The following is a 14,725-nucleotide window of genomic DNA, read 5'->3' as shown; positions in this document are numbered from 1 at the left end:
ATTTTAATATAAAAATACTGTCAGCAGTTCTGTGGTTTTCTCTGAAGCCAAATTGACAGTTATTCAGCTGTTTATCCACAACTGTGATTAGTCTATTATTAAGTACAGCATTGAATATTTTAGGAAGATTACTGATTAAAGATATACCTCTGTAATTATTGGGATCAGATTTGTCTCCCTTCTTATGAAGTGCGATTATATATGAGTCCTTCCATGATTTTGGGTATATACCCGTTTTTAAAATTAAATTAAATATTTTAACAATTGACTTAATTATTACTTGATTTGAGGTTTTAATTATTTCATTTATAATTCTATCTGGTCCAGCAGACTTTTGAAGTTTTAGTCCTCTGATTACCTTATTTACTTCTGAGCAAGATATTGGAGCATCTGTTTCAGCTTTGAAGTCTATATTATTTTCTAATAGCTTTAATTGTGATTCAATGTCTATCATAAAAGCATTATTTATAGATGAAGGTTTACCTTGATCTTGAAAATGTTTTATTAAAACTTCTTCATCTTTTAATACCTCTGGTATTTCATCTTTTTCTGTTTTATTCTTAAGAGATTTTAAAATTTTCCAATATTCCTTTGGATTTTGATTGATATATTCACTTAAACAATTATAAAGTTTTTGTTTATATTCATACTTTTTGTGTTTAACCATTTTCTTCAAGTTTTTTTTTAACTCAAAAAACTTTTGCTTTAAACTATTATTATTTGGATTATTTCTTATTTTGTTTCCTATTTTATTTATTTGACGCTTGGTTTCATATATAACATTGTCTGACCAAACTTGTTTAAATTTCCTTTTCTTCTTCCTCCTCTTTTTTGGAGTTGCTTTACAAGAAAGGCTTGAAATATTATCTAAAATTTTTGTTAATTTTTCTGTAGCCTCATCAACACCAACCTGATTTTCCTCGTAATTAACCATTTCAAATTCTATTATCTCATTCTTTACATTTTCAGTCAATAAAGCATCAATAAGTTTAAGTTTAGAATTTTCTGTCCATTTATATGATTTAATCCAGTGCCACCCTTTTTCCTCAAGGCCAATTTCTTTATCTATATTTATAGAGCACTTCATATATAAAGTAATTTGAACATGATCTGATAGGTAAGTAAAATCATTTGTTTTAAAATATTTGACTGAGGACAGGAGACTCTCGCTAACAACAGCATAATCAACAGTACTAAATCCACTGCTTGACATATATGTATAATATCCCAATGAGTCACCTAAAAATCGACCATTGAGTAAACGCAGCCTTGAAGACAAACACAAGTCTAATAACTTTGTACCAACTGTATTTACAGAAGTATCTTGATTGTTTCTATTAATTTCTGAATCAGTAATATAATTTTCCGGGAGTAAATCAAAACCATCAAAATTATTGATGTGATCAGAATCATTTACAATAAAGTCAGCTCTTTGGCCAGTTCGAGCATTTAGATCTCCAATCAATACAATCTGTCCGTTCATGGAGAAAGTAGATATCTCATTTTCTAAAAAATCTAAGTCATTATCATAGTGAGATGATGAAAAGGGGGATATAATCAGAGATATTATATGTCTCTGTTATAATCGAACTCTGTCAGAGTTCTATTGTAATAATAAATATTAAAATATATTTATTTATTAAATTCATTGATATTTTTCACTTGTTTCACATGTTTTTGGAATAATTCTCGAACTAGATATATTTCACCGAGACTGAAACATCAAAAACCCTTGACTCAGCTTTCCTCTCTTCTCGTGAAATCTGTAAATCCGTAAAATGTCCGGCACGACTCTAATTTTACAATTTCTGGTATCGAAAATGGCTGAAGGAAATTCAGAAATATTCAGCGAAAGTACAGCTGAATTATGCCACACTCCTACGATTTTATCGATTCCAGAAGAGATATTAGACACCATTTTAACTTATCTTTCTTTTAATGAAATAAGTGAACTGCGACCGGTGAGAATTCTGTAGATATACAACACTGTACAATCTCAAACAACTCGCTTGACCATTTGCATATAATTTAACCAAAAGTGACCAATCGTTAATCACTCAGATGGAATAGCTCAACCCCTTTTGTAACGATTCCCCGAATAACTAAGTCATCAAAAATCGATTTTCAAATTTCAAAACATTTGAAAAGAGTGTTATCTTCATAAAGAATATTACAAACGGTAGCCTCAATCCTCAATCTTAAGGCCTGTTGGCACGAATTGTCCCAATGTACGGTTTTACTCTCTGGTGCGTTTTCCTCGATGTATTTTCTTCTCTGTGCTTTAAATTTGGTATGCGCTGGTTAAGATTGGGATTGAGGAACAGCAGTATTAAATCTGCCCGTTCTGTCAATGTAATGTGCCACTGTTTGTAATTTGGCTTTTGTCTCTTCTGTGTTTTCGCCGTCCAGTCTTGTCAGCATAGTAGCTAAATTCAAGTTTCTGACCCCGACCTCTTTGGATATTTGGTGTAGCATATCTTCTCGTTCTTTTTCATAGTAGGGACACTCCAGGTAGACATATTTTCGCTCAGAATAGCATTGTTGTGAAAATCTATGGATGGTACCAGCGGGATTCGAACCCTCAATCTCGGGATTTAAAGGCAGCACTCTAACCAATTGAGCCAAAGTAGATCTTTCCTTACTCAACTAGTTAGACTACCTTTATATCTCCAGGTCTACAACACTCTTCCCCCTTTTCTTTTTTCGGGCTGCGTACCATCCATCCGAGCAACTCACAGGTCCACTACTGTACAACCCGGAGACTTCTACTCCGAAACCCTCTAGCCAGTTCCCTAGATGCCACCTAGAATTGCCATGGTATCCTATGACCGGCTGGTCAAACCTCATGACCAATTCTAACATCTCACTGCCAGGCAATATTCTATATAATATATACAATTTTTGTACCAGTAGCAGATGCTCACAGCGCCATTGTTGTGAAAATCTATGGATGGTACCAGCGGGATTCGAACCCTCAATCTCGGGATCTAAACAGTCAGGGGACTTACTGAAATAAGTGAATTTTAAATCACTTATTTGAGTAGCAAATTCGAGGTTTTGTCACAAATTGGGATTTTGTAGTTTTTTCAAAATTTTAAACACATAGGTTTAAATAACATCTTTTAATTAGTAAAATTAAAAAATATGAACCTTTTGCTTCTTTTAAGTAGCAAGGTTTATGCCTTTGATGCTATCATTTACCTGAAAATTCTATTTTAGTTGAAAAAATGCTATAATAATGGCTTTTCATAATGAACTGATACTTTCTTAAAAGATTTTTCACAGCAGTGGCAGTATTTTTCCTGTGAAGTTCAAGGTTTCATCTTTCAGATTATGTAATAAAATTCTACTGTTCGCGATCAAAATTTCACTGTTCGGGGGTGTTGAAATTAGTGGGGGTTATTAAAAGAATAATACTTAAAGAAGTGATTTTTGGTAAGGAAATTGAGGTCTGATACTTAAACAAGTGATTTTTGGAAAATGACGCAGTCATTGTTCCATAACTGCCGACCTGATTTCTCTGCCTACCGCGCTTGGTTTCGTATTTACTAAATTCAATACAAACTGGAATGTGCTTGTGTTATCATTATGCATGAGCATTGTGTAGTAATCAGCCAGGAACCAGTTTACAAACTAACTGGTTTCTGTTTGTATTCCACTACAGTCGAACAAAGTGTTGTAGTTTGACAGGAACCAGTCCAGAATTTTGTAAACTACAAAACGTAATCGGTTATTTTCATTCCGTTTTGTTGTTTCATACCGACTTATATGGTTTGAATAAGCTTAAGACCCTTCAAACATTAATGTGATAGGTATATTAAAGACTGTTTTACAAAAGGATGAAACTGTTTTGCTTTAAAAGTCGTACTAAAGTGATATATGTTATGTACGGATTTCCACTCTCACCGGTTAATTTCTTCTTTTACACGTGCTTTTGAAACTTCCTGTTTAAACATCGCAAGTTTTAAAATTGTTTTTTGAGTGAATTAAACTTATTTTAACAATCACGAAGCGTTTGGGAATCATTTCAAGCAGTTTCTTCTTCTCTTTGATGATGGAAAATAGGTTTTCTCAAGAAAATACCGCAAACGATCGCAAAGGAATTGAAACGTACAAGTCAACTCGGCACCTGGTTAAATTGGCATCTAGTCAAATCGGCACCTATTTGACGTCAATTCGGCTTCCAATAATATTTATTATAATATTTTCTATTCAATTAATTAATAACTGTTACCAAGTACATAGTGAATATTATGTAAACAACGAAACCAAAGTGAATATGTTGTTTTGTATAAAAGTAAACAACGAAGCTATTGTTTTAACCATTAGACAATTATTAAAATTAAATGGAAAACTATGAGTCCCTTTCAATAAATCAAACTTTCATGCCAAATAATTAGCAAATTTAAGGTGGGGTTTTTTCAGTAATGTTTAAACAGCATTAAACAAACAATCCTGTAAAAGACTCAACTGGTTAAATAATGCATAAAAATATCCAATATCTCATGTATTAGTCCAAATAATAATGACGTCTGACAAGGCTATTTTATTTTTTTCTGGGACGCCTTCCTAAGACGTTCGTAGGAAGGCTTCCTAAGAAGGCGTCCCAGAAAAAAATTAACATAGCCTTGTGGTCATAGGAAGGTGTCCCAGAATAAAATTTAAAAAGCCTTGCCAGACGTAATAATTATTTGGACTACTCATATATATCATTAAAAATACACCAAAAAATTCATGTAGTTGAGAAAAATAAATACATACAAAATGTACATGAACATCCAAAAAAGTGAAAGTTAGTATTAACTCTTTTTGCTTTAAAAATTTACAACTGCATTTAAGTATTGAATGCTTTTTTTTTTGTAAATTCATTGAGGTGTAAAAGCGTTGACCGAAGTACTTTTTGTATGAAGCGCGTAAGCGTAAGCGCTTCATTCTAAAAATGTGCACACGGTCAACGCTTTTGCAACCCTATGAGGTTACAAAAAGAAACATTCAATACTTATAATTACTTTTTTTAGCTAGGATCATGAAAACACGAATTTTATAACTTTTTTATTCAATTCATCTGTGCACTTTATTGTGGGACCACATGTTATCATGAATGAAAAGTTTTATTGAGTGATGCAATTGCTTGAGGAATAACATGTGATGTGCAGTTAGCCAATCAGAATAAAGTATTATAATGAAACATATATCAAATGTAATTATAACAAAATACATTACGTTGTAAGAGTTATCTCCCCAAACACTGTTTTTCTTGTGGCCACCTCTCCTTCGTAACCGTAAAAGATTTTATTTTACCAAATTGCTCGTTACATATTTAGATAAGAATATTCGTTTGAACTATAGCTCTACGGGGACTCCATATGAGAGTTATTCCCCCTTTTTCATTTGATTCAAGCGATATGCATTTTCAACTGGTAAACCATAACTGATAGAGACCTAGGGTCTTCATGAGGTCATTGGTACTAAAAATGAAAATGAGGTCAATGTCAAAGGTCAAGGTCATATTATAAATTTTGATTTTGGCTTATTTTCACTTCTTTTCAAATACTGTATGACATTTTGACAAATAATTTTTCATAAATTATTAGTTGCGACATGTCCTTACTTGTATATTTTGGTTGAAAGGCTGCGCATACAATAAAAGGGAGTTTTTGTCCATCTTACATTTAAAATTACGCGTCAAGTGGTAGTACTCATTAACCAAACATATTAAAGACCTAGGATATTTTGATTCAAGGTCCATGGTTTGTGACCTTGAAATTGAGGTCAAGGTCAGAGGTTAATAGGACGTCATAAAGCCATAGGAACTAACATTTTAAACTGATTTTTCATATTTCAATATAAAAATAGATCTTTTCTAGTGGAAAGACTTCAATTGTTCTCTGAACAATTTGTTTTTAATTTACTTCATATTTTGTGGGAGAAGGGGGTTCAGACTATGTGGTATCAGGTCTGTTTGCGCCCAATACACTTTCGCACCTCCCACGTTCACACCCAAGGTCCGTTCGCACTCTACTCATTCGCGCCCAATTTTAATTCAAATTCAAGTTGAATAATTGGAAAATCATGATTGTTGTTTTAAATTGCTTTGGTGTAAATTCTGAATGTATTTATAGCTTGGTATGAGTAAAACATTGAAGATTTTAAAGGAAAAACACAAAAGATAATTGTTTTTAAGCCCTTTGATCTGAAACAACGAAACAATAAAATATAGGAACCAAAATATAGCAATCCACTATTATAACCAAAACATGATAAAATTTATTCAACACACAGAAAAATAAAAAGTCAGAATCTCACTTCATTATGAAAGAGGTCAATGAAACAAAGTATAGCAATACACTAACCAAAACATGATTAAGAGTTATTCAACGCTAAATAAAACGTTGACAAAATACCACTTTATTTAGAAAGGATTATTATTATCTTTAACAATACGCTATCCAAAACATGATTAAGATTTATTCAACACCAAAAAAAAATGCTGTCTCACTTTATTTTGAGACAATGACAACAATTATACTTATAAGAAAACACTTGCTTACAGAGTTATTAAACACAAAACCAATTAAGATTAGTTGCGAACATGTAGGGTGTGAAAGTGAAAGGGGGCGAACATGAGTTGGCGCAAACGTGAATGGGCGCGAACGGACCCGGATTCAGCCTATGTACCAGTGAGAAATATAGAAGCCTTTCTACGGTATTTATTTGTACAATTCAGGTAGTCTTGACCTATTCATTTGTCTTAAAAAAAACACAGCCAGTTGGCACCTTCACTTCACACACACATATATACGAATATCAATTATATGCTTACAAGACATGTTGCATTGTTAAACTAATTACGGTATGTGAAAATCAAGACTTGCATAAAAACTATCCCAATATTAGAGACAGTGGCGTCATTTTTCTTCAGAGCTTTCAGCTCTTTGATTATGTCATTATGATCCAGGGCTCACACTTCTTCAAAATTATAGGGAGAAGTGACTTCTCTTTTTGAAACTGATAGGGAGAAGTGGTGAGATTTGAAAGAGAAGTGCTCATTCGCGCGGTGCGATACAATGTTTGGATTTTACAATAGTATAAAGGGCCATATGTAAATAATGTTCTTTTTATACTGTTCAATTCATATCTGAGTAAAAAAATTACAATTAAAGTAACATTTGAAATTAAAAGTTGTTTAAGCTTGTGAGAAACTACCAACTAAATATCTAGCACTAAAAAAATAAAAAATATTTGAAAAAATGTAGAGAAATTATAATATATCAATTACAATTTAATTAAAAATTATCTTGTGTATGACATTCAGTGTTTCTCATAAAAAAATATAAAAGTTATTAAGCTGGGCCATAATATATTGATATTAGTATAAAAGTCTCAGAGTTAAGCAACTTTAATCAATAGTTTGAAACAATCCATAAAAAATATAAGGAATTATATACACCAATCAATTAGATGTAACCAAAAGTCTCTTAATGCGTGTGGAATGCGTAATTTTCCCCTTTGGGATCAATATTCTTCTGTCAGCTGTTCTATCCGTGCGTCCGTAGTAATTATTGTAAAAGTACGGATTTCGGTCATAGCTGGTCCGGTTCAGATCCGGAGATTAGAAATCGGTCAATGGCGGACGAATGCAAGAAAATTTACAAAAATAAACGATGTTTGACAAGTTATTTGGAAAGGAAAATGACGTTTTTAATGCAATAAATGGATTAAAATTTACTGGAGGCAACTTTTATCACGTTTAAATGAAGTAACAAACTTATTTTGCCGCCGAAATTGAGGTTGATGTACGTTTTCGAGTAACAAGCACCGGTACTTGAACGAAGTGATAAAAAGTTGTATTTTTATCAAATAACCTGCTACACACTGCGAAGACAATGCTTCAACCTCTTTTCAAAAGATAATTAATCGTTTATGTCTGAATTTCTTTATTTATCAATAAAAATTTGATGTTTCATCAACTTGGTAAAAATTGAAAATGTCCGATGACGGAAGCGACTGAAAGCGACTGTCGTCAAGAACAGGGCGACTTGTTTTCGCTTTTGGGGGTCTGTGAAAGCGAAGTGACGGTCGGGAAGGCGACTTCTTCGCCCAAGTCGCCTGGTAGCGTGAGCCCTGAAATTTATCCTAGATTTAGTACAAGGTCATCACCTGAAATGACCTGGTCATCCTAGACAACACAGATGTTGGTTCTGATAAGTTTAGAAACATAATTAGTCCCTGGATCATTAGTATTCTATATTTACAGCTACACTAATATTAAATCACTTCTTCTAGTGATTAATTTGTACTACTTAAATAGGTGATTATTAAAGAAAGACAACTCTAACTTCCAACCTTTATGGAAATAATGTTACTTGAATCAGTGATTTAGAAAATCACTTGTTTAAGTACATTTGTAAATCCCCTGACTGCTAAAGGCAGCGCTCTAACCAATTGAGCCAAAGAAGATCTTTCCTTACTCAACTAGTTGGACTACCTTTATATCTCCAGGTCTACAACAGCATGAATAGCATTATTTGAAAGTCCTTATTGTCAAAAAATTCTCCTAGAGAACTGCCACATTGTTTTTGTAAAATGTTTGTCTACTGCAAGGGTTCCTGTAAAGGGGCTTATCCTGGACCCATAATTTTCTGGTACATGTACATGTATTCAACGTTAGAACTTCTTGCTGCTGGAGGGACACATAATGATGTGTCCATGTTTTTGATTTATGCAAGCGATTTCATCATGGCTGTATCCCTTTCAAATAAAAGACCGAAGATTAAACACTGCAATACATGTAATAGTTTAATATTCAACATGTTCAATGGCTCTCAAATGTAATGGTCATACAGTGTGACGTCATTGTTGGGCATGTGATGTCACAGACGTCAAGCTGTCATTTTTTCTGGCACAGGAAATGTGATCTTTAAAAAACTTTTGGCAGAAATAGGGTGATCTAGACTCAAATTATTCTAATGAGATGAATCATGCCTTAGTAATTCTGGCCCCAAGCCAATCAGGACCCATAACACCATGAACACAATAATGAATAATTCGAGCAGGATCTGCTTAACCATGTTAACCTTCCAGGGCACCTGAGATCACCCCCAGTTTTTGGTTGGGTTCTTGTTGCTTAGTCTTTATTTTTTCTATGTTGTGTATTGTGTACTTTATGACTATCATTTGTCTGTTTGTCTTTTTCTTTGATGAACTTCATGATGAATATACATGTATATTGTTTTTTGTTAGTAATTTTAAATTTGGGCTTGACTGACATAAAATGTGGGCTGAATCAACTTGGGCTGATATGACTAGGGACAGATTGACTTGGGCCAGATTGATAGAAAGAGATTTCTGTCTAGACATGCTATATCAGTAGTCAAAAGCAGTGTCTCAGCATGAGGTGTGGCTTCCTGGTTTTATTTGCTGAATCCTATTATCATTGATAGTACATTGTAGCTGTTAAAATGAATCTCAAAACCTGATTTCTGTCAATATTTTCACAGAAAATCTTCTTTCCTTTTTGGGCATTGATAGTAGGAAGGGAAAAATGCAAGAGAAAGGACATATATTAATCATATGTAATTGATCACGATTGGTTAATGCTTCCATCATGTACATGTACATGTATATATGATGTAAAACCAGTTTTACCTTTAAAGATTTATGAATACCAGCATTAATAATGAAGTTGTCAAAAAAGCCAATTAATTGCATATATATATATATACAAATGTCAATCCAATTTATTTAAATTGATAACTAGGTCATGTAATCAGTCAGGGGCGTTACTTAAACAAGTAATTTTTTATAGTTACTTATTTAGGTTATTTTTGTTTTTAAAAACTATAAAATTACTCAATAGAGTTATTTTAAATTTCAATAGAAGCATGGACTAAATGTAGTTTTTATGAATTTTTACATCATTTCATAAAAAATTAGGAATTTATTAAATTTGAGAAGAGTATAGAGATAAAGGGGTACTTTAACAACAATGACAAAAATATTACTTGAATAAGTTATTTTATACATCTTTGAAAGAATTAGCAATAACACTTATTTAAGGACATATGTAATTGTTTTTGGTTACAAATTATAAATAACTTCAAGTTTTAATTAATTCACAAACTTGTTTCTATCTATTTATATCTGTCTACCTTCAAGATTTTAAAGGAAAATGATATGTTGATAGTTCCAAGAGACCAATCTTTGACCCAGAAGCGTTTCAGAAGGATTAGAATTTATATTCCATGGGAAAAATAACCAGATGACTTTGAAAATTTGTTAAAGCTAGTAAAATCTGTATAATTGGACACCTATAAAAATAATATTATGAAAAGTTACTTATATAAGTTATATTTAAGATATCCTCGTTTTCAACATTACTTGTATAGGTAATTTTAAAAGTTACTTGTATTTATAACATAATAAAAATAATGTAAACAATTACAGATTAATAAGGGGTGAGTTTTAATTTAATACATTGGGCATGCGCTTAAGGAGAAAATGTTGAACTGGAAATGAAATGAAATATGAAGCTCAAACCAATTTTTTGCTTTTATTGCTAGTAAACACATATGATGTAATAATAGATAAATTTTGTTTTCCTTGTTTTTTCCGCATTACCTTTGCCAATCAAGTGACCATTAATGAAATCATTTATTTTCTTTTCTCTCTTAAAGTTTGTACATGTATTAAGGTGTTCAGCTTTGAATTATTGTATATCTTTAGCCAATAAGATGTTAAATTGCAACAATTATTATTTTTAGCAAAATTTGAAATAGTCGACAGCCAGTGGAAACCCTGTGTATCATGTTAATGTGACTGAGTAAAGATGGAAAAGATGTTAATTATATGTATAGTAAATTTATTTTGATTTCTACATTTTAACAGGTTTGCCATCAGATCAACAAGAGATGTCAGGCTCTGCTCAATACAGGATTTACCAGAGTAGACAGACTTCATTCACAAATACAGAAGAAAGTAAAAAGCCAGCTTCCAAGGCGAGAATCAGAACGTAGAAATCACCCATTGGCCAGACATGTAGATATACTGTCTGCAATAGAAACACGTCTATCATTACTTAGTATGACTTATATGAGATATATCGATACTGGCCTGTGCTGCTTTATACCTGGCAAGGTATTATATGATAAACTATAGTCTACTATTTCTACTACATATATAGGATACTAGTATAATATGTTCAGGAAGTTCAGGGCAGATATTAAATTCACACTGACATGAACAAATTAGAGAAAAACAGGTTTAAACTTGTTACAATTAAGCCAATGTGATCATTAAGGGGTTTGTTAATAAGACATGTTAGACAAACTTCATTGGGAATAATTATGCACCGTTACTAAAAAAAAATTAGTTTTCTACATTTTACCACATTCATGACATTTTTTACAAAAACAACAAAATTCACAAGACATATATCAAATGACAATGAAAGGCATGTTTGAAAATGTTAAATAATGCATATCATGCTACCAAACGAAGTTGAGACATATTGTTATTTTAAATATGGGGACCAAAAAATATGATTTATTTCATCAATGGATATAAAGTGAGAAATAACAATATGTTTCAGGTGCTTGATGAATTGTTGAAGATTTTAAAAGCTTTACAGAGAACAACAAAACAACCAACTACAGACCAGCCTCCGAGGGCACATGAGTTCTTACAAGAATTACGAGATATTTCTTCTATGGCTATGGAACACTTTGAGGAGAAAATAGCACCAACTCTGAAAACAAGGCTTCCAGCACTGCCATTACCTTATCCTTTTAATGATTCTTGTAGTAGTCCCGATACATCAGGTAAAATCATTAATACACTTAACGGATTGAAAATTGGTATTTGCTGTTTGTGGACTTAGCACACTACACATTAACATTCTCATCAAATATATAGTGCACACAAAATCTTTCAGTCAAAAATCACTATTAAGAAATTATCAGTAAATACGTTATTGGTGATATGAAATAACAATCAAGATATATGATCTCTTTGTGTATATTTTTAATAAATGAATATACAGAAACTTCAAAATTTAATGTCAAGTGTTACCATCAGAGGAGCTTTAATGATAAATTGTTGTCTACTCGTCAATGAAACAACTTTCCACATTTGACCAAACAACATAAAAGTTATCAACTAAAGGTTACTGTATGTCCTTCAACAATTTGCAAGACCCGTTGATCAAAGCAAGCTATTAAAGACCCAAAAATGAAAAATGTAAAGCAATTCAAACATGAAAACTAATATATAACAGTTTGATATATTTTCAAAACAACAAACGAAAAAATGTTTGACAAGCAGAAACAAAAGACAACAACTAAGCTTCATGCTTCTGGCTTTGGACAGACACGTACAGAGTGTGGCAAGTTAAAACATTTTGCGGGCAACGAACACTCCACCTAACCTGGGACAGTGGTGTAACAGCACAACATATCAGAAACTATAGAAATAAGTTGAAAAAGGCCTGACTCATCAGATCAATACAAAACATACAAATATTGACTCACAAAAGGACTTTAGACATAGATACCAGCTAGTAGGAATCTTATATGTTGTTGAATACTCTATTTCTTAATTAACTGTACCCAAACAATCTATCAAAATACCTACCCCTGAAACAATTCCACTATGATTTTTACCAGATATTCCTCTCAATCCCAAAGATCATATATTCATTGGCTTACTTTAATTCTATTTCAGGTCAGTCATCACCTGTGATATCTTTAACAACACCGTCAGCGGTAAGAGGTCCCCCAATAAGACATGAACTCTCCAGACTGACTGGTCAGTTCCGGTCACAATCTCTCGTTCTAACGCAGTATAAAAGGGAAATAACCGATATGAAAAATCGCTGGTTAGAAACTCGTAAAAAGACATTAGACCAGGAGAAGAAAATTCAAAATCAAAAGAAGAAATTAAACGATCAGACAGAAACTATTAATGAACAACAGAAGAAAATAAACGAACTGAATAAAAAGATTTTAGAATATGACGTAAAGTTTGAAGATATTTATTCTGAAATAACAAAACTGAAGGAAGATAAGGATGTGACAAGGAACAGTAGGTTACTCATGGTTGCCGAAACTTCACCGACGAGCGCACTCAAGAGGAAACCATTACGACAGACCAGAACATCAACAAAACGACAGAAAACATAGATTATATACAAATATTATTGTATACTGTAAACCAGCTGACTTTCGGTAGTGATTTATTTTTCATCTTTTGTGAAGGGAAAAATAATATGAATATGTAAAATTTTAATCTTTCCTCATAAAAATACATTAGAAACATTGGAAAATTGTGAAAATAAATCATTATGAAGGTGCCTAGATATGGCTAAACCTGACATAAAGAATTCACCAAAATAAGTTGATTTACAGAAATGGCTAATCTATTTTAAAAAATGTATATTTTTTGGAAAATGGTCATGGGTCATCTGTGATTTGATGTCTACAAAAATTACTCTTAAAAAAGATGGCAAATTGATTTAGGATGAATTTATGAACTCCTTACTAATCATTGCAATATGGAACAGCCATAGTCGAGAAGAGCAGAATTTTATATGTGAATATCAGCTAATTACATAATTTGTATTTCAGAATCTAAAGCTTGTATACATGTTTGTGTAATGTTATTTTGAATTCAGTAAATGAATGGCAGAATGGTTCATAGTTCTTCAGATTCTGAAAGGCAAATTATATTTTTTTATATTGAATTTTATGATTTGTTACATTTAAGTATTGTAAAAATATGAAAAGAAGCAGTTTCAAAGCTTACTTTAATATCAGAATTAAATCTTGCATGTTTTTATTATAAAGAGCTTGGATTTCTGGTTTGGTTGATACAATGTCGGGAACTAGGAATCTCAAAGGGACTAGTAAAAATTCACTAGAATGAGTGATATTTTTGTACAGTTGCATGTACATTTTATGAAGTTAAAGACATTGATTGAATAAAGAACATTAAGTAAACTTGATTCTTCATTGTTTCAACAAAACAAAACTCTGATGTTTTTGTTCATATACATGTAGGTTTTAACAATGGTACATGTACGTTTTCTTTAAATCATATAGGTCATGTTGTTGTTTTAATATTATTTAATGATAAGTAAATAGTAACTTACAAGATTTTGTTGTGCATTTTACATAGATTAAAACAATGATCATGGAATATAAAACGTTAACCATTTCATAATTTGATATTTGATTGTTTCTTATTATGTAATGTTTACAAAAGGAACAAAATAAAAAAAAATATAGCAATTGAGGTTTATAACATAAACAAAATCTCAGCATGAATCATCCAGACACCTGAATCACCTTCTGCATATGTATACTGTAAAGTAGGTAAAAATTTTAAGGAAGAATTTTTACCCTTTTGATAATAGGATAAAATCATGAAAAATGTCTCATCATTTAAATTTGATATTTTGAGATGATCCCTATCATGGATGACAAGAAAACCTCCAATTATAGAAAAATGAATTTAAACTCTGTGAATATGATCTATTTAACAGTTACAACAAGTTGATATCATGTAATACTTGAAAAATATATATTTATAATTATATATCTTAATAAATGTTGATTTATTTTCATGTAAAATTTGTATGCATTTATGACAATAGACAATACTTATGAAAAAAAGGGAAAAAGCTCAACTCATTGAAATTTTTCAAATTCATAATGTATGTTATCACTTT

The 14,725-nt window shown here is 31.7% G+C and overlaps 1 protein-coding gene across 1 annotated transcript; it reads left to right on the top strand.

Moving 5' to 3' along the window:
* The first annotated feature begins 1,802 nt into the window (after window positions 1–1,802).
* LOC139515588 (F-box only protein 28-like) lies at window positions 1,803–14,111 on the top strand. Its single transcript, XM_071305177.1, has 4 exons — window positions 1,803–1,961; window positions 10,888–11,136; window positions 11,591–11,819; window positions 12,721–14,111. Exons 1-4 carry the CDS (start codon window positions 1,821–1,823, stop codon window positions 13,176–13,178), a joined length of 1,077 nt encoding a protein of 358 aa, XP_071161278.1. The 5' UTR covers window positions 1,803–1,820; the 3' UTR covers window positions 13,179–14,111.
* Window positions 14,112–14,725: the final 614 nt, after the last annotated feature.

This window comes from Mytilus edulis, chromosome 3 (genome assembly GCF_963676685.1).
Source record: "Mytilus edulis chromosome 3, xbMytEdul2.2, whole genome shotgun sequence".
In the NCBI taxonomy this organism is placed as follows: Eukaryota; Metazoa; Mollusca; class Bivalvia; order Mytilida; family Mytilidae; genus Mytilus; species Mytilus edulis.
The sequence above is the reverse complement of the archived record's forward strand: the minus strand, read 5'-3'. Positions and strand labels throughout refer to the sequence as shown.